The sequence below is a fragment of the Trachemys scripta genome, chromosome 20 (genome assembly GCF_013100865.1).
Source record: "Trachemys scripta elegans isolate TJP31775 chromosome 20, CAS_Tse_1.0, whole genome shotgun sequence".
In the NCBI taxonomy this organism is placed as follows: domain Eukaryota; kingdom Metazoa; phylum Chordata; order Testudines; family Emydidae; genus Trachemys; species Trachemys scripta.
The window spans coordinates 5271175-5296617 of NC_048317.1; the positions used below are offsets into that span (position 1 = coordinate 5271175).

The 25443-nt window shown below is 48.0% G+C and overlaps 1 protein-coding gene across 1 annotated transcript in view; it reads left to right on the forward strand.

Annotated features, from left to right (window-relative positions):
* The window catches only part of CSMD2 (CUB and Sushi multiple domains 2), a 560683-nt gene that overhangs the window by 505400 nt on the left and 29840 nt on the right, over positions 1 to 25443 (forward strand). The window contains exons 54-58 of the mRNA XM_034754071.1: positions 3719 to 3892; positions 5383 to 5571; positions 9356 to 9529; positions 12936 to 13118; positions 24922 to 25098. Of these exons, the coding sequence (XP_034609962.1) occupies positions 3719 to 3892; positions 5383 to 5571; positions 9356 to 9529; positions 12936 to 13118; positions 24922 to 25098 (897 nt within the window). The remainder of the gene's footprint in view (positions 1 to 3718; positions 3893 to 5382; positions 5572 to 9355; positions 9530 to 12935; positions 13119 to 24921; positions 25099 to 25443) is intronic.

Here is a 25443-nt window from a genome sequence, read left to right on the forward strand (position 1 = left end):
CTGATATCAAACTGGAGAAACTGTATTGAAGTCAGATAGAAAAACCTCCATGGCCAGGGTGGATATCTGCCTAAAAGATAACTTGTGGTTGAATTAGAGGATATTGGTATGGATGTGGGAGTGACCAGGTGACATTCTCTGGACCTGTGTGTTGCAGGAGACAACATCGTAATGGCCCATTCTGGCCTTAAAATGTATGAAGCTAGTTTGGATTTAGACCTGAGGCCAGAATCTGGCTCAAAATACTGATTCTCACCTCATTTACACCTGAGCAACTTTATAGACATCAGTGGAGTCACTCCTGATTTACACAGGTGTTAGTGAGAGGAAAATTAGTCCCTATCCCATGATGCATTTTTAGGAGTCACCTTGCCTAAAATGCAAGGTTTCTTTTCAGTAAATAAGCTAGTTAAATAACTCACTGGATTTCTGACGATGATGTTAATATCTTCCCATCAACAGATATATATATAGTCCCTATATTTCATATCCTGGTTTGCCAGTTGTTTGCTTCCAACCTCACCTGTCTGTGCTGTAGCTTTATGCGCTCAGATGCGATAGCAACATCCATTTCAGAGCAAGATACAGAGCAGCCAGCAGATGCCCTGCAAAACCATAAATAATACAGACGCAAGTCTCATTGTTAGCGCTGGGCTCCATCTGCAAAACTTTATGGATGCTCCAAAATTCAGGGCCGTTTGCACCCAGGGTTTTCCTTCATTCTGTTATGAAGATAAAGATCAGATGAAAATTGGGCTCAGACTCTGATACCAGATTCCAAATAAACCCAAAGAGTGAGAGTGTTTAGAGGCAAGATTTTGGTTCTTCTTTACTAGCCATCTGTGACCCACAATGAGACGCAGAAAACACATTTAGCCCGCTCGGTGAGTAATGAGCCCGGGTCAGTAAGTCAGACTGCTGGGCAGCCAACCGTTATTGGCTGGTGGGAATTTTCAAACCACACCTTCAGCCAGTTAGATTAATTAAACCACAGCATTTGTAAAGCACATGCCTTTTCATGGATCAGTTGGTCTCTCATGGAACGAATCCAACAGAAGGTCTGTACGCCCAGCCCATTAGAATGAAGCAGGTCCCACTGCTTGACTGCATCAATGCACTTTGCACTGGTGACCTGCCTTTCAAACGCAGGGGCCTTAACAGGACTTCCAGTTGCTTAGCTTAGCTTCATCTCCTTTTTTGGCTGCTCCTGGATTCTGAGCATCCTAAGCAGGGGCCCGATATTCAACGATGGCCTCGAAGTAATTAAAACTACAGCAGTCCTTTGGGGTAACGTGCATTTCAAGTAATTAAAACGGAGCATTGTTGGGTTTTGAAAATAGATGCCTGGAGGCTGTGTCATTATTTATATAGAAGCAGGGCATTGTGTTATCCCATCAGAATTCCCTGCCTTGTTAATGTTTCTTTTCTTAAACCTGCTCCACAACAGTTGCTAAGCTATGTATGAACTTGAATTTGTGATGGGTGCAGTCTAAAGAGACTGGTTTGAGCATTGGCCTGCTAAACCCAGGGTTGTGAGTTCAATCCTTGAGGGGGCCACTTAGGGATCTGGGGCAAAATCTCTCCTTTTTATGTTGACAAAGAATCCACCACCCAGTTCACAACCACTTGTGCCAGACCCAGACCAGTGGGGTACAGGAGTCTGGTAGAGGGCAAATATACTGGTCACTGGATGAGTAGTTTTCTGTTCCCTGAGTGACCAGAGAAGGGACTGCACTAGAGGAATCAGGAACCTGCTAGAACCAGTTAAGGCAGGCAGGCTAATTAGGACACCTGGAGCCAATTAAGAAGAAGCTGATAGAATCAATTAAGGCAGGCTAATCAGGGCACCTGGGTTTTAAAAAGGAGCTCACTTCAGTTTGTGGTGTGAGTGTGAGGAGCTGGGAGCAAGAGGTGCAAGGAGCTGAGAGTGAGAGGGTGTGCTGCTGGAGGACTGAGGAGCACAAGCGTTATCAGACACCAGGAGGAAGGTCCTGTGGTGAGACTAAGGAAGGTGTTTGGAGGAGGCCATGGGGAAGTAGCCCAGGGAGTTGTAGCTGTCATGCAGCTGTTACAGGAGGCACTATAGACAGCTGCAGTCCACAGGGCCCTGGGCTGGAACCCAGAATAGAGGGCGGGCCCGGGTTCCCCCCAAACCACCCAGTTACCTGGACTGTGGGTTCTTCCAGAGGCGAAGGTCTCTGGGCTGTTCCCCAACCCACATAGTGAATCTCTGAGGAAAAAAAATCCACCGATAAGCGCAGGACCCACCAAGATAGAGGAGGAACTTTGTCACACACTATAATAGGACCCTAATGGTGACTCATGGGTACCTTGGAGAGAGCCTGACATCTGCTTTGTGTAATACCAAAAGGTTATCAATCTTCATGCTTCAAGGCCTAAACTAGTCACCAGCTAGAGTCTGGAAGAAATTTCTCTCCCCATGGTATAGTCTTGCCCAATTGAGCAGGTATATTATTTTTTCTCACCTTCCTCTGTAGCATTTGGCACAGCTGCTGTTAGAAGTCCAGTGTTTTGTCTCCAATAATGGATTATCAGTCTGCTCCACCATGGCAATTCCTATGTCCTCCAATCAGTGTTGCTTCCTTATTGACTATCCAAGGATGCCATATTCTTAACGTGGCCAGAAGGCTCTTAGCTGAAAATCCTCGAGCTTCTTTTGCAAACCGAAAATACTGCTGTACTCTGGAGTAAAGGTCGCCAACTTTACTCCGTGCAGTAGGGTTGCTATGGCTTTAAATCTTTCTTTAAGACCTGTTTCTGTAGGAGGGGGGGCAATCAGCCATGAGCCAACCATGATTCTGTCGGGGGGAGAGAGGGTCAACCAGGTATGAGCCAACCAAGCCTATATTAAATCCAAGCACTGTCTCTACTGGTTGTCCACATAATCCTTTTGTTGTGTCTCTCTGTCCCCACCCTACCCCTCGCATTGTCTTCAGAACATAAGCATCCCACACTGGGTCAAACCCCCGGTCCATTTAGCCCAGCATCCTGTCTCTGACAGTGGTCAGTCCTAGTTGCTTCAGAGGAAGGTGTGAGAAAATCCTGCAGTAGACATTCTGGGACAATCTGCTGATGGGTTTCTTCCTAACCCCCATCAGTTAAAAGCTGATTTACTCCCTGAAGCAGGAGGGCTTGTGTTCCTCTCTCTCATCTCATGCCGTTTGGATTGTGCGCTCTTTGAGCTAGGTACCAGGAACCTGATTTCCTTCTTACTGTTAAATCTATTTCCTCTCCCCTTCCTCCCTCCCACCCAGCGTGACTCCATAGACTTCAATGGGGTAACTTCTGATTTGCATCAGGGTGAGTGAGAGAAGAATCAGGCCTCATGGCTTTGACTGTCTGGGTGGTGCCTAGCACATCTGTGGGTGCTCGGTGAATGAATGAATAATAATGGCTGGGATTTTCAGAGGAGCCTAGGGGCATTAGCTGCCCAAATCACCGTGAAATACAGTGGGAATTGAGTGCTGATCTCCCTTAGGAAATGCCCCCAGCAGTAGCAACACAGGGAGAGACCCCCAGCTGGTATAAATCAGTGTGGTTCCAAAGACATGGCCCTCGATGCTAAGGGCGGCTGTTGTGGTATACGGTGGTATTTTCTTGGTGACCGTATTCCTCGAGAACTGTCCTTCCAGGCAGAAGGCTCACTTTCTGCAGCCACGAGGGCCGCAGCGGTAATGTCTCCGCTTTCTGATTGTAGCCATCACTTGCGGTCACCCGGGCAACCCAGCCAACGGCCTGACGCAGGGCAGCCACTTCAACCTGAACGACGTGTCCAAGTTCGTCTGCAACGTCGGGTACCACTTGGAAGGGGCATCCCAGTCACAGTGCCTGGCGAACGGCCAGTGGAGCAACTCCCTGCCCACCTGCCGCAGTAAGTCATCTTCCCCCTGGCCCTCATTCGACCACTGGGGTTGAGGCCTAGAGCGTATGAATGTGCTGGAAGGGGAAGATGGTGGCTAGAGCTATAGTCCAAGGATCAGAAATGCCGTCAGGTTTGCGGCGTAATGGGGTTGTGACAATGGAATAGCAGCAGCTTGACTTCCCCCTCTTCAAGCACTTGGGTGCATCAGAGGGGCTGCGTGGGAAATGGCGGTAGAAGAAGGGTATGTTCCATTCACGGGGCAGAGCCCCAAACAGGGGACTCCTCTTCTATTTTCATCGTGAACTTTTCGATTTCTAGTTACAAACCCTGGGCCAGATCTTCCACTGATGTAAATCTGCCCCGCTCCGTCGCTTTCAGTGTCACGTCAGTCTGTTGACGTGGGTGGAACGCCACCAGTTTTCACCAGCGGCGACTCTGGCCCAGGGAAAAACCCTTGCAGACCGGGGCTGGGTTTTGTTTTTCCTGCTCAGTTATTCCTTCAGCTGCCATGGTGCTATTAAGGGAGCAGGGGAGGGTAAGTGGGAAGCACAGAGAGGATGCGATGAGGGTTTTGCTGATGAAGGAACGGTGCAAATGCCGCACCCTGTGATCAAGATGAGTTGGACTTTGTTGCTCTCTGTGCCACGTCCTTGGTTACTCCTGGTTCCTGAAATCCAGTTAGATGCCATCATGAGTCAGCGTAAAGCAGAATTTGCAGCTGAGTGGGAACATAAGAGTGATGTTTGAAGGCCAAACATTCCTATGTGGCATAAGCGGATACAACCCCTCCCCCGCCCCACCCCACCCCGAGTTCAGGGGCACTGCCCCTACTCACCCCAGAGCTGATCCCAATGCTGAGGCTTCACCCCCTTCCCCACCACCTTCCAATCGATTGACGTGTGATTGCTAATAAGAACAAAACAATCACTGGGCCAGATCTGCAGCTGGTCTCAATCAGGACAGGCTCCATTGAAGTCAGTGGGGATACGCCAATCCATACCAGCCGAGGATCTGACCCAGAAACACTCAGTCATGTTCCCATATGCTAACCTCTCTTCCCTCTCATTTCCAGGGCTTCCTGCCTCCTTCAGTATTAGCATTAAAGTTCACTTACCAAATTCCCTCCTCCCCTCCCCATCCCTGCACTCCGTTCCTCTATACTCCGTCAAGGCACTTATCTCTGTCCCTACTGCTGTCTGGTCAATGGCAAAGTCAGCTCTTCTCACCTGCCCGCTAACTGCCCGATCCTGCAGTGAGCCAATCAGCGAGGCTCTGTCTCTGCACGTCACGTGGCAGGATCGGGCCCAGAAGATGATCTCTTCTTTTGAATCCAATTATTTTGTTTAATTTTTTTTTTTAAAGACGGAAAAAAGAAAGAACCCAAACTGCGGAATGTGTGACTTGAGATTTCTTCCCCTTTTCCTCCTTGTTTTAAAGAGTCCTTTGTTCTTTGTTACACCCTTTGTTTTGTATTTTTGTTTTCTGTTATTTGTTTGCAGTTGTAAACTGTACTGACCCCGGGCACCTGGAAAACAGCATCCGTCAAGTGCAGCCAAGTGGTCCTCACAGATTCAGCTTTGGAACAACTGTCTCATATCAATGCAGCCATGGATATTACTTATTGGGCACACATGTACTTTCCTGTCAGGGGGATGGCACTTGGGACCGGTCCCTCCCACAGTGTCTTTGTAAGTTGTTCAGAGCCTAACCCTTTTGTTTAGGGCATTGCTAAAGAAGTCATACTCAAATGATCCATTGCAGTCTTTCATCCCACAGGGTTTACATCTCTCTTTAGCTGAATGATGCCTACAAGGTTTGATCCAAAGCCCATTGGAATCAATGTTCGTCTTCCTATCCACTTCACCGGGCTTTGGAGGGTGTCCTTAGAAGGGAAAAATGTGGTCTAGGATTAGATTAGGTAGGGATCCTTTCACCCACCAATGAAATGCAGACACCTTTGAGTTTGGATTCCTGACCCCATTCCGCTTCAGCGACAATATTGTAGGTGGCGAAGAGAAGCGTCCAGTAGATCCCACACAGGGAATTTATAGCAAGGCAGCATGTAATTAGCCACAGCAGATTTAGCACAGCTCGTACACATTCGAACTTCCACCCACCCACTCGCTCACATGTCTTTGAAGAAAGGCAACGTCAGTTCAGTATCAAAATAAACACCTTCATTGCTCTTACTCTTTTGCAAACTGCATGTTCCCGAGGACTCGCCTCTTGACTCTTGCTGTAGATTTTTTCCCCCTTAAAGTAACCTTAATGCTTGCTGCCTTTAAGTTAGTTACAGATGTTTATACATAAAGGCACAGTGAAGAGAGATGGGAGATTCTGTGCCAAGGCTTGGGTTAAGGGAGCAGTCTGATTTAGGAGATGGGAGCTCTGAGCTGTGTGATTTTGAGCCAGTAGCCACACCACTCAGAACTGATCAAAACAACCATTTGAATACACGGCAGGATGTGCAGTTTGGGCTCTAAGTACCCTGCTCTTTCTGTCTCGTGAGGCATGCCTAGGGGGCAGCCTAGGTAATGCACCCTGGGGTGGGTTATTGCTTATGAGTGCTTTATAGCTCACATGTGCGCACACACACACTGCTGTCACCTTAAAAGTATATTAGACCCAAGAACTCTGAGCCCCAACCAAGTGTGGACCCATATAATCCCAAAGATTGGTGTTTGGAACCAGACAGGATGAGACACCATGTAAGAAAAACATTTTATAACAACAGTGACAAATTTCAAGTAGCACAGCATCATCAAATCCTATGTGCTTAGATACAGTGGGGGAGAGGCAGTGTACAAACCCCATAGATAGATAGATACAAGATCTGTAATACAGTACAGGAAGTTCATACTAGTCAGGCAGCTGGGGACGCTGGACTCGTAATACCTAGCTCTTCCATAATGCTTTTCATCAGTAGATCTCAAAGCACTTTACAGGAGGTCAGTATCACTCTCCCCTTCTTACAGATGGGGAAACTGAGGCACAGAAGGGCAAAGTGACTTGCCCGAGGTCACCCAGCAGCGGAACCAGGAATAGAACCCATGTCTTCTGAGTCCCTGCCCAGTACTCTAGCAACTAAGTCACACTGCACTTGGAGCCTGACTGCAGAGTCCTTCCACTGATTGCAATGGGCATTGGATTAGGCCCTGAGAAAATGGCATAATTCACCATGCACCTAATGGTCCCCAACAGAAAATCCAAAGCAGCAAATGTATCATTATAACCCGGCAAAGGTGATTGCAAATTATATAGCTGCTCAGGCAGATAGAGAAAGCAGAACCTCTCTATGGATGTGCTCACTTCCTGCACAGCTAGACATAACCTTTCAGTTAAAGTCTCCTCAGTGGATCCAGTCAATTTTCCATGAAAGCACTTAACAAGGAAGAAAGGTGATGTGGTAGGGACAGGGGGCAAGTGAGGTGAAAGGGAAACACACTAGCTCCAGATAAGCGATGGTTATTGATTTTCGTGTTTACATTCCTTCTTCAAGAATAAAATCATTAGGATTTCTTTTACTTGCAATTGGTGCATCTGCAGTTCAGAAGTTGTACCTTGCAGGACAAATAGGTCAAACCGTCAGAAATGGAGGGGGACAATCAAATCTCCTACATAGCCGCTTAAGTGTCATTCAGCTGAGCTGTTCCAAAGCCTCGATCTTTTTTTTTTAATTACTTAATTTATTTGTCCTTTTTACACCAACTCATAAAAACTAGTTTTTTGGCACATTTTCTTTTCCTTTGTTACCAGCATGCCACCATCTGACATCTACAAGCACGCTGCACAAGCCATGGGAAATTGACAAGTGATAACCACATCCTTAGAATCTACAGGCACTCAAATCAAAGAGCCAACCCGCTCATACCTGGGTACCTCAAGCAGCTAAATAAACGAGGTCTTGTGTTTTAAAAACATGGAGCACCTACAGCTTCCATTGACTTCAGAGGATTTTATGGGTGTTTTCACCACCTTTGAAAATCAGGCCAGTTTTATTTAGTAACCTGTACTCGTTACTCACTTTTTAAAATGTAGACCCAGGAACCTTGCCATCAGGTAACCCAGGTTTGAGCATTTTGGCTAGTGAGTATTTTAGAGACGGAAAAAACCCTGTTCTTTAAGGGGCAGAAGAGGGATTCTGATACAATAAGTGAAATCTACCACAGCAAAATCTAGCACAATGGAAGAAATTTGTTCCGACTGTCTGTACAAATGCTTTACAACCCCCAATACGGTCACAGATTTTTAGCTTAGATGTGTCTGCTGGAGTATCCATTATTGAATTGTTAGTTACAGTACGAGTTTATTAGCTCTCAAACTCATTTCTTTTGAAAAAGGCCTTGGTTTTAGTCACAGCTCTCAGTGCCCACGTACTGTATATAAACATCCGCACCCTTTTCTTTTTCTTGAAGTATCATGCATTCCACCTACGCAGAAAGGGGAAATGCATCCATTGCTGATAATTCCCTTCAGAAATCCTAATGGCATGTGGCCCTCACATTAAGATTCTTTTTGATCAGATCATATTTAATCGCCTTTAGAGCTGTCAGCTTGTTTGTGAACAGCCAAGCTTCATCTACCCTAATAGCTAAGCTAAATAAACCAATTAATTATTGTTAACAATGTTTTTACTAGCAATCATAGGGTGAGCGGTTCTTACAAGCTGCCAAAGTAATTTCATCAGGTGTGACATTGCATCTAATACGGCTATGTGTTGACAGAATCCCACACTGCCAAGGGATATGTGCATGTGTGTGTGTGTGTATAAATATTCATTTTTAATAGGGGATGGATGTTCACGGGAACGTGCAAAGTGCATGCCTGGGACATCCTTGTTTGCGTGTGCATTTGGGTATTTGCATGCACAGACCTGGGACAGCCCCTGTGCAAATGTTTACATGACCAGCCCTGGTGAAATCCACCCCGGGGACCAATGCAAGGTTTGTGCACCATTGCAACTCTATTTCGAGCACTGCAGTGATGCCTGACTCTTGTGCCAGCTCCGCTGAGTAGGGAGTAAGGGTATGCAAGATTTCAATGGGCAGTTCATGCTAAGGTCACTTAGCACCAGATCCTCAACTCGTGTAAACTGATGAGGCTCTGTTGAAGTCTTTAAACCATGATTTGAGGACTTCAGTGGTTCAGACATAGGTTAGGGGTTTGTTGCGGGAGTGGGTGGGTGAGATTCTGTGGCCTGCGTTGTGCTGGAGGTCGGACTAGAGGATCATAATGGTCCCTTCTGACCTTAAAGTCTAGGACTCTATGACTCTAAGTCAATGGAGCTATGCTGATTTACACCGACCGAGGGGTCTGGCCCATAACTGTTGGTTGCTCTGTGTCTGCAAATTCCACTTTGTGGGTGCAAAAGGGGAGTGTTTTGCAGCTGCACCCATTGCACCTTCCTTTTGAACGCTCGTCCCCGGCAGTTAGATAGTAACGCAAGCCATAATGTTGTTCTCTTTGTTTCAGTGGTTTCCTGTGGCCATCCCGGCTCCCCGCCCCACTCCCAGATCTCAGGCGATAGGTACACGGTAGGGTCTGTCGTCCGCTATAGCTGCCTGGGGAAGCGGAGTCTGATTGGCAACTCCACTCGCATGTGCCAGCTGGACGGGCACTGGAGTGGCTCCCTCCCTCACTGCTCAGGTGAGAAGGCCAGGAGACCTGGTCAGGGTTAGTGCGATGACCCTTTGCTTCTTCACAGTCCACCACCCTTCCACCCGGCCTCCAGCTGGAGAAGAGAAGCCACGAGGCCTCTCAGATCTATATTATTCTGAACAAAGGAGGGATCTGGATCCTGCAGGACTTGGAAAGCCCAGCTGGAGCTCAGCGGTCCAGCCTCCAGCACCTTGGACAGTGGGTGCCGATAAAGAGTAAACTTTGTCCCGTGGCACAGGATGAATAAATCATTGCAGCGAATGCTCTAAACATAACAAATAACATGGCACAGTCAAGACTGCAGCCTGCTCTTTGCTATTCAATGGCTCCTATTGTGCTTCTGTGAAGAGCATTGATTTGGGGGGAGGTTTCATCCTCACAAATTGCTCCTCACAATGTAACTTCAGATTCTCCCTTTCTCTCTCTCAGGCATTCAGATAAGTCCGATGCTCCTATCTCAGGCTTCACACCTGAGCTGTTGCTCCGTGCAGCAGCGCTGTCCCGTGTACCGCACATCACTTTGGATAAGGCATAGATACATGGGATGTCCCGTATCCACGACGGGCAGGGATAGACGCACGGTAACCGATTTCCAAGTGCTCATCGCCGGCAATCAGGCCTATATATTTTAAAGCGCTCAGGTGTCAAAATAAGTGATAAATTTACAAGAACCCTGAGCTCCCATCTCAACACAGGCAGATTTTTTGAAGCTCTGGCCACCCATCTTGGTGCCTCCCTGAGAGCTGAGCTATTCTGAAACTCTGGACCAGGGTGGGGTTTCTCCCCTCACAGGTTGAGAAATGTCCTGATAAGCAAACATCACATGTGATGATGAGAATCTGGAGTAGGGCGGAATCCATCCTTGTTCCAGTCTTGTTCCTCACCCACATCCAAGTCTCTTCAGTCACAAAATCAGCGGATTCCCTCCCCGATGGAACTGAAAAACTGCCCGAGCTGTGTAAAATTCCACTCCCACCCCATGCAGTCTTCCATTCCCTTGAGAGCAAGGCACGAAGGAGATGGGACTCTAGCTAGAGCAGAGGCAATAGGAGGAAGTGGTTAATTTTTAATTTTGCCACTTTAGACCTAGCAGCTCCACTTGACCAAGTTTAACCTGCACTTAAAAGGGGGGAAATATTAAGAGGCAATTTCAACCTCTCTGAAGGACGTATGTACAGAACAATTTGTGATTTGCTTGGTGTTTTATGGCCACTTGGAAAGGTTCTTCTTTAATTCATATCCATTTTTTTAAAAAGCCTTCAGCTTTAGCCTAACTCTGCTCCTGTTGAAACCAGTGGGATGGAAGGTCTGCTGGTGACTTCAGAGAGAACAGAGTTAGGCCAGTGCCATGTGCTTTTGAAAACCCCACCCCCTGCAACAAACTCCAAACCACTTGGGACCTGACTTCCTCCCCGCTACCCCTCCCGGCTTCCTTGCACCCTCTGTGAGTCATTTCTAGCTCTGCAAAGAGGGTGTGAAACATGACCACTGGTACGTGTCAGCCAACGATTCTGATTTGCTACTTTTTCACACCAAACTCAACTTGTACTGGTGCAAATAAGAACCAAGGTGATGGGAAATCGGACCTTTTGTCTTGTGCTTGCGCTTTAATAATCAGCAATTCAAACATCAGTTAAGGGCCTGATTCTCCATTGTCCAGCATGCCACCTCCTGCCCCAAGCACTCCCCTACACTGAAGGCAGCATAGGACCATCTGTGTCACCCCTACACTGCTCCTGCCCTGGGGAAATTTTCCTCCAGGGCCAACCTTTGCAGCCCAGAGCGATGCATAGAGGCCAGAATCCAGTTGAGGCTGTTTCCAATGCAAAGGTTTTTTGCCATGTGCAGGCAGCTCGTTAATTGCGACAGTGGCTTTAGCAAATCAGAACAAGCCGTTTTGGAATAAGTTGCCCGCAGAGGAGAACAGTGAGGCCAGAGAGAGGGATTCCCGCCACCCTTTTAAAAACAAGTGTTTTCCTGGATGACAAATGTCTTCATTATTTTTTACATCCGACACGATGCCGCAAAGCTCATTACCGTAGCAAAGCACAGAGGGCCTGGGAGCTCTAACTGTAGGAGTGAAATATTGCTCCCTGGATTGGGGCTGGTGTGTTTACAGAGATCATTAGCAGAGAGAGCTGATAACAGTCAGACTTGGCATGGGCCTGGCATGTGGGGAGACATGTTCTCAAAGAATCCCTGCAAGGCAACCTTTTCCGCTGCCTCTCTCTTCATGTCCCCCTAACTTTCCGCCAGCAGTGCTGAGCGCTAGCGATTTCTGCAAGCGGATGTTTCTCGGCTGGGTTCCTAGCGCGTCTGTGCTGCAAAGCTAATAGTTCCTTGCTCTGCAAGGATAACGGGGTTGGGGCGGGAGGCTTTGAGCATCTCATCATTTCTGCTTGGAGGGGAACCATCCGCCTGTCTGATGCTGGCAAACAAACCTCTTGCTGCCTAAGCAGCTGCTGCAGAAAGTCGCTGCATCTGTCTAGGTTTCTTTCTGGAGATTCGGGAGGCATGGGACCTCTTTTGCAAGTGCTTAAAAAGCAATGAGCTTCCCAAGACAGTAGACACATGGGTTGAAATAACCACCTGTGCGGAAGGTCAGCACAAGAGCTAAATTCGGACTTTGCTGGCTTTCCCCACCGGGTGAATTTCACCCTCCCCACTTACTACAGTGATGTGTGCGGTATAATGAAACATGCCATGCCAGCCACCATGTTTCAAGGCTCGGCTGTAACAGCCACCAACGTTTCAAGGCTCGGCTGACTTGTGGGAGAGCAGATTTAGAGATACACCCCCCACATCACCAATGGGTGAGGGGAACTTGGAGCTCCCTGCCGGCTGTGTAATTTTGCTGCTTGGTCCCCAAGGAAGTCACCAGGAGCAGAGGGGTGAAACTGAGGGAGAAAATTCAGGCTGGCTATAAGAGAAAAAACGTAGTGGCTGTGAGATCTCTCGGGCTGTGTCTAGTCTCCCAAGGGAAGGGTGGAATACTTATCATTTAGGGGTATTTAGAGCAAACCCACTGGGCAGAACATTGGAAGACATCCGTCCCTGGGATGGCAGGGAGAGGGAGTGGATGGGTTAATAGGTGGTTTCCCCCCTACCAAGAGAAATTCTATGGCCTGCACTGTGGAGGAGATGAGGTTTAAAGATCACAGTGGTCCCTTCCCACCTTAAAATCTATGAGGCTCCAATAGCTATGGCTTCATGATCCCAGCGGATAACTAGAAGGTTAATGAAAGGATGCAGCGTCTAGACTGGCTACTCTATGGTAGCTGCTTGTGTAGCACAAGTAACTCCTCTCTGCCGCTGGGGAGAAGATGGGCCAGGACCGATGCCTGCACTGCTGCCCCTGGCTGTTGCTGACAAAGTGTTTTTCTCCGCTCGGCAGGAGGCAGCCAGGGAACGTGTGGTGACCCAGGGATCCCTTCGCACGGCATCAGGCTGGGCAGCGAGTTTGGTGTGGACAGCGTGGTTCGGTTCAGCTGCGAACCGGGCTACACCCTCCGGGGTTCGTCGGAGAGGACCTGCCATGCCAACGGCTCCTGGAGCGGCACGCAGCCGGAGTGCGAAGGTACCGCTCCCCTGCTCGCGGGCTGTCTCTCCAGGGGAACGTGGAGTACGCCACACCCCTTATGGTGCTGGTATGTGCCCCATGTACCACAGCTCGGAGGCAAGCACCGTGGTTGCCTCACTGGTGAGGCCTTGTGAGGGCTAGTCCTGATGGGTCCCAGTAACCACTCAAACACATGGCGAAGGGCCAGGGTATTTTACTAAGCTTGTCAGGAAAGGGAAAGGTTACAAATACCCTAGGTACAGAGGCTGAAACAGTTACAGTTCAAAGTGAGCCATAGCAAGAAATGTCTGGGTCCCAGGAGCCGTCCAGTGTAGAGTCCGGGCCTAGAGCCTCAGGCATCCTCTCCAGTCCAGACTCTGTTCAAGCAAATAGGAGCTTGTGGGTTTCCAGGTCAGACTCCGTTACGGTGTCTCTCTGGGGCCTCTCTGCAATGGTTCCCTGCACGGTAAGGTCCCACACAGACCTGCACCCTGCTGTCCTGTACGGCATTCACAGCCTGGTCCCCTCTTGGCTCTGCATCCTGTGCCTGGAGATCCCCCTTTGCATTCAGCTTCTCTGCAGCTCCCCGCCGCCAGGCAGCCGCCGCATCCAGCCGGAGCCCAGTTACTTTCTGGTGCAGGACTTTTCCCCCTCGCCTGGCCAGGCGATTGGGGATGTACAGCAGGGAGGGGGCTCCTGGGTGTTGTAGTGCCCTACTTAGTGGAGCCATCACAGCAAGATAATTAGGGCTGCCTTACACCCGGCCTTGCTGTGTAGGAGGGGCAGAAGGCGTACCAAAACCCCCGGCTGACCTCCCCACTGCTCTAGCTGGCAAGAAACCATGAGGGGCACCTGTTTTATTAGCTTACTGCAGGGTTTCCTGCCAACCTTTGAGGGGACAGTGGTTCACACTTTTGCACCCTCCAAATACCTGCAGGTCTCATCCCCCATGTTCCACGTCCCAGTAGAAAAGGGGTGGGGGGCACATGTCTCTGTGCTGTGTCCAACCTGGATCTGCCAGGCCTCATGCAGTGGTCTCACTGGGGCCCCACGATGGCTGGGTTCATTTCAGCATCTGAGGCTGGAACGAGGAAAAGCCCTTTGGCCTGTTTTATCTTGGATGTGTCTGCTGGAGGCTGATTCTCAGCTCCGTTCAGCCCGTGTTCCCAGAGCCGGCTCCAGGCACCAGCTTGTCAAGCAGGTGCTTGGGGCGGCCGCTCCGGAGAGGGGCGGCACGTCCAGCTATTCGGCGGCAATTCAGCGGATGGTCCCTCACTCCGGCTGGGAGCGAAGGACCTTCCGCCGAATTGCCGCCACAGATTGCGATCGCGCTTTTTTTATTTTTTTTGGCTGCTTGGGGCGGCCAAAACCCTGGAGCCGGCCCTGACGGTGTTCCCACCTCACCAGTTATTGGGTTGGGTGCAGGAATGGCTGGTGGAATTCTCTGGTCTGAGCTATCCAGGAGTCAGACTAGATGGTCATAATGGTTCCTTCTGGGCTTAGAATCTCCAAATCCGGGGCCACCAATGGATTAAATACCAGTTCGGGGGAGAAAATTCAGCAAAAAGGGAAACTGTCCTTGCCTGGAACCTTTGTGAAAGCCAGAGCTGGTGCATGTATGAATAAGTTACATGACACAGCGGTGCATAACACAAATTAAAATCCTAATAAACATTTTTTATTTTAAAAAATCCCTTTTATGTTTGAAGAAAAAGAATAAAAAACCCCTAATCCAACCTGATAAACCCTGGGCCAGCTCCTGCGAGCCACTGTGCTGCCTGTTGCTATTACAGAAGTGTTTAAAAATCAATCCGAGAAGGAACAAAAGCTCCAAACTAGGCAGGAAACCGATGAGCAAGGAGACCTGCGCAAGTCCTTCTCCTCAGCTGATTTGAAAGCCAAGAGCTCGGAGAGAGTTTAAATGAATTGGAAATGTATTCCAGATTGATGCAGCCCTTGATTGAAGACACCGCGTCACATTTATTAATTTACTGAGGCCTTAGGGCGGGAGGGGCATTATTTTTTCTTTCCCGTTTTGGGGGGGGGGGGGATTGGTGGAGAGGATCGGCAGGGGCTGTATATATTAATACTGGGATCAATAACCCCTCGAATTCAAAAGGCACCAGGATGCAGTGGGGATATTTTAGTTTTGAATCACAGCTTTATGAATAATAGTAACATTATTCCTATAATGTGGTGGTTTAGTGTAAGGCCCTCGCCAACCGAAATAGGCAAGTCATTCTCAGTGTGGAGCCGTGCGCTGTGTCTCTGTTGTTTGGATTCACGGCAAGGTGCAAACAGGGTCAGGTATCCGTGGGGCTGCACTCTCTGAGTCTTAGATTTGACTTTCTGGAGCAGGGATTTCCATCTTTTTGTTTTAATGTTACGAGTACAGTTAAGGCAGGCAGGAGTGAGGACTGACAGCACTGAGGCAGCACAAGCAGGGTTCTGCAAGCTCTTCACCTGCCGTTATTTCACATCTTCTCCATCCCGACCTGCAGCACAGACAGCCATTCAAGACCCTGCCTCCCCCTGAACCAACGCAGCTCTGCCAGAGCATCCCGGTCCTAATCCGCAGCACCTCTTCCTGTTCCAGTGCGGGGCTCGCCACATGCAACGCTGCTGATGCCCTGACTTGCAGCCCCTCTGCCAGGCCAGTCGGACTCCCCAGTGCCCCTCCCCCGGCTATTCCAGACCTGTCTCTACTGAGCAGACTCTGTTGTGCCAAATGGTGCAGGGGAAGGCATGGTGTTTGGGACATAGGCTGATCGGAGACATAGGCCACTGGCTCACTGGTGCTTCAGCTCCAAGTCAGGCTTTGAACCCAGGGTTTGAGAACTGAGCCCACAATGCTGACTCTGCTTCCCAGCCTGGCATGCCCACGGCCACTGTTACAGCCACGTGCACGGTCATTTTTGTCCCACGCTGCACGGGGATGGGGTTTTAACCAGCAGCACTCGTTGTGGCTGGCCCCAGGCATGTGCATTTTGGTAGAGATGGAAAGCAGGTGGCAAAGTCCTTTCTCGCATCCCCATGTACCCCCACAGGGGCAGCCAGTGCAGCTGGCAGCAATTATCTACCCAGACAGGCATGTTTGGGCAGGATGGGGGCCAAACCCTGGCCCCAACCCACTATCCACCAGGTTGCACTTGGGGGAAGAGCACAGGCAAGTGAAACAAATCTTGTTCTTTGCTCTGTTTCCGTCAGTGTCCCTGAAGCCAGCAGGCCATATCCAGGCATGGTGCCTGCCTCCATCACTGCGGAAGGTACTGTCCCCAGCTCAATTCCTCCCCCCGCCAAATCTCTTTGGACCCTAATCAGCTGTATATGTTTTTAGCTAAGGATATACATGTAGTGGGTAAGGCCAAAGCTTTCAATGCCTAATGGGGCGTGAATCCATATTTAAGCAAAAGTACTATACTGAACAGAAGCTACAGGTGCTCAACTCCTCTGCAAGTCAGGCCTCTTATTTAGGTGCTTGACTTTAGTCACCAAGGACCTGATTTGGCAATACACATCCTTAACGTAGAGCATGTTCTTAAGACCTATTGGCGTCGATGGGACATAAACACAGACTTCCCTGCTTTACAGAAATGGGGTGGGCTTAAATGCATGCTTCAGTCCCTCTGCTGTGCCTTAAAGCTAAGCGTGTGCTTAACTACTTTGCTGCATCGAAGCCCAAACGTTGACATCTGTGGCCCACATACTCTACATGTCACTAGCTGATTGGTCTGCTTTAGAAACCACACACAGCACCGGGCTTTTTTAGCTTCTGCAGAATGTGATAATGGTTTCTCAGTAGTAACCACGTTCCCAGACTAATGAAATCCTATTGAAAAGCTTGTTCCGACCCAGCCGCTCATACGTCTGTAGGTAATTGCAACTTCATCAAAGGCATAACGCTTGGATCAGGTTCAGCAGACCCGCCGTAAATAAGCCCAGGTCCAAGAAGAACTCCCAGAGCCAGGAGTCATCTATATATTTTTGGACGGGAGGAGGGAGAATACCCCAGCACCCAAATTCCATATTCCCCGACTCGTTAAAACCTGGTGATTAGAAGTCTCCAAGGCGTGATCTGAATCAGAGTGATTAATATGTTCCATATCCCTAAATTGGGGCTAATCATATTTAAAAACCTGCTAAATTGCATCTCCCCTTCCATATTTCTGAATTAGCCCATTTGAATGTATGGACCTCTCCATGGGAGCCCCATTCAGCATTGGCGTGGCAGAGCTCCAGCATGCCAACACAGCCATTCAGCGCCTCTGTAGGGCATTGTCTGTCTCTGACTCACACCTCATGCTCGGCGGCTAGGAACAGAAAACATAATCAAGTCAGGAGGAGCCTACAGGGCCTCAGTTCGACCCTGCCCAGCGAGTGAAAATTATTCCCTTTTGTTAGCCGCAGTGCAAAATGGGCATGGAGGAGCTCTGTCTGTTCTTGAGTAGACCAAGGTCTGCGGCACAAAAAAAGCACTGTTGATTAATTGCCACCCTTGTTAATGTTGCCAGAGAGGCTGAGAAATGAAAGGGGACAGAGATCAAGCTGCCATCTTGCCCCCTGCAAAGCAAGGGTGCGCCAGCTCACTGCAGGTGCTGCGCTGGGCAGAATCGTCTGTTGTCCCTGCCCGGTGATGGGGGAGCAAGTTGTTTATAGTCCCTAGAGGCCCCGGCTGGGATCAGGACCCCATTGTACCAGGTGCTGTACGGACACGTAAGACAAGTCCATCCCTGCACTACAGGACTTACCGTCTAAATAGACCGGGCGGGGAAAAAGTAGGAAAACTGCAGCAGAAAGAGGTGATATCCCAGTCCAACAAAGCAGCTGAGCACATGGTTCACTCTGAAGACCACGGAATTTAAGCATGTGCTTAACTTAAAATAAGTGTTTTGCTGAATCAGGACCAAAGTGACTCACCCAAGGTCACGGAGAAGGGGTGTGGCAGAGGCAGGAACCGAATCCAGATCTTCTGAGTGCCCAGCTGGGGAAGGAAAGGGGCTTTATTACCTTGAGCTGTCAGGTGCCTTTCAACTGCTCTAGAAGTCAAACAAGAAAGAGGAGGAATTATTTTTAAAAAGCCCACAATCATTTTTTCATAAGGTACAAATGGATTGAGATCAAACGAGTCAATTATCGGTAGCGGCTGGAACGCCTCAGCGCTGCGGACTGTGTTAGACAGCAGAGGCCGCATCATTTCCAGTAGAACCAGCTTTCCAGGCTTTCTAAAATCTCAGTTTTCAAGCCCCATTTAGCTTTAATTTCCAGCAAGTTTTAAAATGTACATGCAAATTTACAAGCTCCCCTCCCTCCCCCTGCTTTCTTCTCCGTCCATCTCTCCATGCACAGCGCTAAGGAATGAAGGGCCGGGGGAACAAAACAAAAATCACTTGCTCTCCTGCACAATAGACTCTGCAATTGCATTGTTAGTTGCTGTTAAGCTTTATAGTTTCTCCTCCTTCCTTGAAAAGCTGAATGGAACATTTGCTTTTAGCGTGTTTATTATCGTGCCAGATGAATTAAACAAAATCCACAGCCAGAATGAGGCAGGACCCTCACTGGTGTTTGCCAGTTTAAGTAAACAGAAATGCGTTTATTTTAATTGATCCCAATTTGACCACTGAGAATATGCTTGTGACAGGATTTTTTTTCCCCTCTGCATGTTGAGGGGAATGTAGGTTACTATTTAATTTAAACAGTATGTAAATTACCATCTGCAAAGTGAAGGCTTTAGGACTCCGAATGCTCTGAGCTATGTGTTATTCCCGCAGTGGATTTTGCCTGATGTGTCAGGCATTGTTAGGAGACCAATTCAGCCTGTCTGCTGACTGGCAGCAAGACCCAAAAGGACGATTCTGTCCGCTGTAAGGATTAGACCGGGGGGCACGTGTGGGACATTTTATTTACATGCTACCTAGACTGGAATCCTCTTTAGTAAACAGCTTTAATCTGTAGGAGAGGAGAAGAGAAGCTTCCTGGAGGGAATTGCTGTGCTTCAGGTTTGACAGTCATCGAGCCTTAAAATGCCACCAGTTCGGAAGGGGAAGGACCTTTTAAAAAAAAAAAATGAAAAGAAACACCACTCAGTGTAATTCAATGGGATTCACCCTGCCGGGCAGAGGGAATGTTAAGAGCAGCACTGTATGTAATGGTATGGGACGAGAACACGTGCCCTAGAAGCCTCTGTAGTAAATAAATAATAACGTGGCCCCTTCTTTTGATACTTGTGATGCCCCTTATGGCAAATGGTAGCTGATATCTGTGGCCTTGTAGCTTGGCTTCCCAGGGGAGGATAAATCAGCGACATAGTCTGAGTGTCTTCTAAATGGAACTTGCTATGTTTAGGCACATACATCAGTCCTGAACTGAGATGGTCAAGCAGCTCACAGGACACTCCCTTCTTCTGGGGAATCTCATCCCAACGCGCCTGCCTGGTTCCCTGGACGCAACTGTGCCTCAAGAAATGACTCTAATCAGAGCCCAAGGCAGACACCAAACTCCCCTACTCCCTCTCTCCCCAAGCTGCCTCCGGCATAACTCAGAACTAACCACCACATGCCATGTCTTCCCAAGAGTCAAAACTTGCTCGCAGAAAAAGAACTTGGAAGACTGTGTGACAGCGCTGTGACGGGTTGCCCCCCTTTGGATGCCACCTGATGTGCTGAGATACGCCAACCTGGGCACCCTTTTTACCTGTCTTGCTGAGCCAAGCTATTGAGCTTCCTCCAGCACACACACAGGCAGGGCCGCTCCAAACTGCAGAACGAAACAGACACTGAGATCAGTTCTGGGAAGGCTCAGCTTAAGGGACTTGCCCTAACACTCAGGTGTCCACCTCCCTTGGAGTGCAGACCCAAAGATATAGTATAAAATCCAGCTCTTCCCTCAATGTGGAGGAAGGTATGCACAGCCTCTTATTCCCCACCCCACCCCCATTCAGTTATGAACTGTACACACGGGATTATGTTATAAACAAGAAATACGTTTATTAACTACAAAAGGTGGATTTTAAGTGGTTAAAGAGATAGTAAACAGAACAAAGCAGATTACTGAGCAAATAAACCAAAGTACGCAAACTAAGCTCAATATACTTAACAAACAGGTTACAAAATGTAATTTCTTACCCTACATGTTATTTTAGGCAGGTTGCAAAGTTTCTTTGGTTCAGAGTTCCAGTTATATTTCTTTTCAGACTGGACCCCTGTCTCAGTCTGGACTCCCCCAGCCTTCCCTTCAGGTGTCTTTAGCAGTCTTTCTTCTTGGGCAGACAGACCCCAGAGAGGAGGAGTCCTGTTTGTCTTCCTCCCCACACTTAACTAGGATTTAGATAAGGTGGCAATCCTTTGTCCCCCCCCCCCTTCCCTTCCAGTGGAAAGTTACAAGTCCCTGGTAATGTTTAGTATCTGGTGACGATACCACCTGACCACTAATGTCATAGTTACATCCCGGACACCTCCCTGGAGGGGGAGCAATTAGAATCTTCCTGGTTCTGTTGTTCCTTCCTGATGGCTTATCAAATCTGATGGCCTGTCATCTGGTGGGTGTCTTCCCAATACACACCCAGTTGTAATTGTTGCATAGTCCATATTCCTAACTTTAGATACAGAAATGATACGTGCATACAAATTGGATAATCACATTCAGTAAATTATAACCTTTCCAATGATATCTTGCATAAAGAATCTGTTATGTCATATTCATATCATAAGCATATTTTCATAAAGAATATGGAGTGAAACATCACAAGCGCCACCTGGTGAAAACTCCTATACCACTAACTGTTACTACTCGCCTTCATTTTGAAGTCACTCTTGATTAGTAGCCATCTTTATTTAATAACCACAACTTGAATAGGCAGGAAGCCATGCAGGAAAGCAATCAAACTTGCCCTCGACTTAACAGCAATGAGGGGAAACAATTAGATGTTGAAAGGATCTACAACTTCCAAACGACATCAGTGGGAAAATTTTCAGAAGAGCTCATGGCCCGATTTTCAAGTGCCCAGCTCCCATTGCTCCATTTACAACCAGATTTTCAAACAGTCTCAGCACCCAATGCATTGAGCTCTATTGAAAACCTGAGCTGGTGCTGAGTTGTTGGGTTTTTTTTTCAAAATCCTGGTCCACAGGTGTGTTTCAGGGGTCTGACCACAGTCTGGTGTTTGTCTGTATGTTGATCTGGATTCTCTAATCTGACCCGGCTTCTTTCTGACTTTGCTGGCCAGTGCAGATAACTCATGCAGGGAAATAAGGATGCCGCTTATGCTCTGTTACTGTCTTGTGTAGGCACGCAGCCAGTTTCACAACTGAGATGCTGTCTCCCTGCATAATGGTATTAGCCATCCCATTAGTGAATCTCATGCACCACCACAAATGATAAAGTCCCATTACTTCCCAAGCAACACTCGCCTTCCTCATTGTAATTCTCGGCCTGATCTCCCCCCTGCACAGGGCTCTTTCCTTATCTTTAGCAGCAATGGTGATTACTTTTAACAGCCACGTCTATCGTGTTGGTTTCAAAGGGCCTCCATCAGAATAATATAGGCACAAAATATAGGTGTGCTACGGAAACAAAAAATATATGGGGTGAAGAGATTTACAACAATTAGTTATTAATAGAAATGTTTGCAATTAGATGTGTGTGTCTATATACATCATTTTTAGTGGTAAGCATTCCACGGCATTGCTCATAAACCAGAGTGTGTTGTGCTAACTCTGGAATTCAGTACGGCTGTCTTAGTGGTTAGAGCAGGGGATTGGGAGTCAGGACTCCTGGGTTCTGTTCTCAACTCTATGAGGAGAAGGTGCCTAGTGGTTAGAGCAGAGAACGGCGAGTCAGCATTTCTGGGTTCAGTTTCCAGCTATTCCACAGAATCATTATGTGATCTTGGCCAAATCATTTCATCTTTCCCTGCCTGATTTTCCCATCTGTTAAAATCAGCATAATAATGCCTCCCTTGGGGGCATCATTCATTACTCATTTGAAAGCGCACTGAGACCCTGAGAGGAAAGGCGCTACAGAACAGCACGGTATCATTATTGCTAGACCCCGAAAGTGAAACTGACTAAACAGATCAATCTAATTTCACTTTCCACGGCTGAGGGGAAGTTCAAGAAAATAATCAGCATAAAGTGTGAAAAGTGAATTAGATCGTTAAATTCCTCTCCATTTTGACAGTCTGACAAGCTGTTAGTAATTCAGGTGGAGATTTATAAACCCAGATTCAGAGCGGGAGTGTGGCTGCTTTGCCCCACGCTCCTGGCAACAATCCAGCCACCGTAACAAGCCAGAGGAGGCTCACACCAGTTTAGGGAGATGGCGGTACGACAGCTCCCCTTCCTGTCACCAGTGTGGGGGTGTGGCCAAGGGAAAGGGGGCAGGGCCATGGGTTCCCTACACCTTTGCACTCCTTCGTTGCAGCTCAGGATCTGACGCTTTTTGTTAAAATCTATCATTTTATATGGGTCTCATCCCTTGAAATATTTTCCAGTTAACGAAGGAACAAGACCAACAGTCCCAACCCACGTATTTTGCTTGTCGAATTATTTTCTTGTTTGCTGAGGGGTGGGGTTGATTTTGATATGTGCTCCCTCCAAACACCAATGCTGCTCAGTTTTCTTCTGTCACCTGATCGTGCTGGTGCTCCCAGCTCCCATTAATGCCATGGAAAATTCTTTACATGGATCGTGGCTTCCTGGCTTGGGCTCTGAGTTATTTTAAATATGACTTTGAAGTCTGAGCAATTGCCCATAAGTTTGAGGTCTCTCTTATATCCAGGGCAATGCAGGCTTTCGGCAGACGTCCAACTGGAATTACTACTCTATATTCACGTGCTCGACTGTGCCGTAACATTGCACCGTCGTCATTCCTTTCCCATTGACACCTTTTTCCGAAGTCACGATTGATTTTTGTAGCAGTGGCTATTTTAGAATCGGCTGTGTGCATTTTTGGTGGGGGCGTACGCGAGGCAGGTGGGGGGGAGGAGAGAGAGGATGATGCATAGACATGACAGTGAAATATTTATCCAGTGCTTTTCCTAAGCTGATAGAATCTGACTTTTATCCCCACATTTATTGGAAATGACACTATGTATCATTGAGACTTTGGCTGCATGAGGAATCTGTAACTAGAGAGCACCCCACGTGATTTTCGTGCCAGGCAAAATGTCTGCGCACACAAGCTGGAATGGTTATTAGTTTTTCCCTGTCAAACAGATACACATCCGACAAGCTCATATGTTAACCTGCTGTCAGCAAACCAAGTAACAAGGAAGAAGGGGGCCTCTCCTTACAGCTGTGCACAGTACATTCAGCCCGTGACCCAAGTGAGATTCATTTACCTGTGCAGAATGGCAGGCAATATTCCACTCCCACAGGTGTCTGGCCTGGGGGGCAGCGATAGAGCCTGGAGACTTGGGCACCTTGTTATTTCCAAACTGATGCTCTTGCAGCATGCGAGATGGTGTTGCATTGCCAGGGGAATTTCCTTGTCAAATAGTCAGAGACAAACGGTTTAAGCCTTTATTGATTCATGTGATTTTCTTTCATGGACTGTAATTCCACAGTAAATGAGGGCTGGATGCAATTATTGCAGGTACTTATTTTGCCATGACAGGACTGTGCGTACTGCCGTTCAGTCTGATGCCCTTTTATTGCAGTGGAACCGAGGCAGTTTAGACATAAAACCTGGGTGCTGACAAACCTATAATTGTATCGTCGCAATAGTCTCCCCCAGCTGAAAGCATAATTGGATATACGCAGGCAATAAGCAGGAGCGGCTGCCATTATGGAAGGGTAGCTGAGTCCCCCGCTGCTTCGATTCCCTTGAAGTCTGCAAAGATTGGCTTCCAAAGCAGACACGAGCCCCAGCTATGAAGCTCAGATCCCTTTAACTGTCTACAGATGCTGGGACCTACGGGTTTGGTTCAACCCATGACAGAGACTTGAAGCCAGCAGTGAAATTCAGAGCCAGATCAGGGTGCCGATTCCCATGCCCAGATGTGTCATAATCTTGAGCTGCAAGAAGCACCTGAAGGGAAAACAAGGTGTCTCATGGCCCATATCTGCTTCTCTATTGACACTAATATGACAGTCATCGCCAGTTTCTCCGTTTGTGCAGCCATTTCTAGAAACTGGACTGAACCCACCTTGTTTCACTCAGCTCACCGAGCCAACATTCAATGGTATCTCTTTTGGTCACTACCAATCTTGGCTTGAATTCAGACTAGCAATGAGAGACTCCAATAACCTGCTAGTTCTGAGCTGTCTAGGTGCCACCTCCTCCTCCATCATTCCACCCAGAGCCCAGCTTTGTCTCTTTGAGCTACATGTCAGGTTCGGCTAATTTAACGGCTCGATCCTGCAGAGTGATCAGTATCCAGGGGCATAAAACCAGCACCTCTTTCAATTCAGTAGAGACCTGTAATCCAGAGGCTTGCATCCAGGGTATGTTCTTGAATCCCAGTGTGAAATCAATGGGGTACGTGCTGGAGTATCTTCTGCTGGAGAAATTAGCTTCTGGTGCAGGAGAACTTCTCAGTCGCTCACCACAGAAGTCACACAGCATTGAGATGTGCTTCCTCGTGGTTTCCCAGGGCAAGTTGTATCCATTGCTCTTGGGATTCTTTACTTGCGTTGGGAGGTACAACGCGACAAAGAGTCCTGTGGCAGCTTATAGACCAACAGAATTGATAGGTACAGTTGATTTCACTCCAAAACCGCATGTGGTCCACTGATGAATCCGGAGATTTTTGCAGCTGAATTGCTTTGGTTGAGATCAGAGTCCTCTTTAATTTTTTTCTAATTCTGCTATTTCGGCTTTTTAGTTATATCTTGTGGAAACCCAGGGACGCCAAGCAACGCACGAGTTGTATTTAACGACGGCTTGGTGTTCTCCAGCTCCATTATATATCAGTGCCGGGAAGGCTATTATTCCACGGGCGTGCTAAGCAGGCACTGTACTGTCAATGGAACCTGGACAGGCAGCACTCCTGAGTGTACAGGTGAGCAGCTGAGTGGATTCCTGGGGGACCAGGTAAATAACAAACATAAGGCACTAGGGCTAGGTTTTCAAAGAGTGCATGGGACTCCAGCTTGAGACTTACAGGCACATGTAAACCCAATGTGTTCAGAAGTGTAATAAAACTATCTACTGCCAGTGGAAATAATTCTTCATGCAAACTCTTTGAGGCTCCGAGTGCCTCATGGAATACTCCCGCTTCGGATGGTCTTTTCAGCTAAGCTACGTGCTCTGCAGTCATAAATCTCATGACTAGACGTAAGCTCTACTACAGAGTCCTGCCCTATGGTGTGTCAGCTCCCAGTACGTGCCCTGATTGGGCCATAGC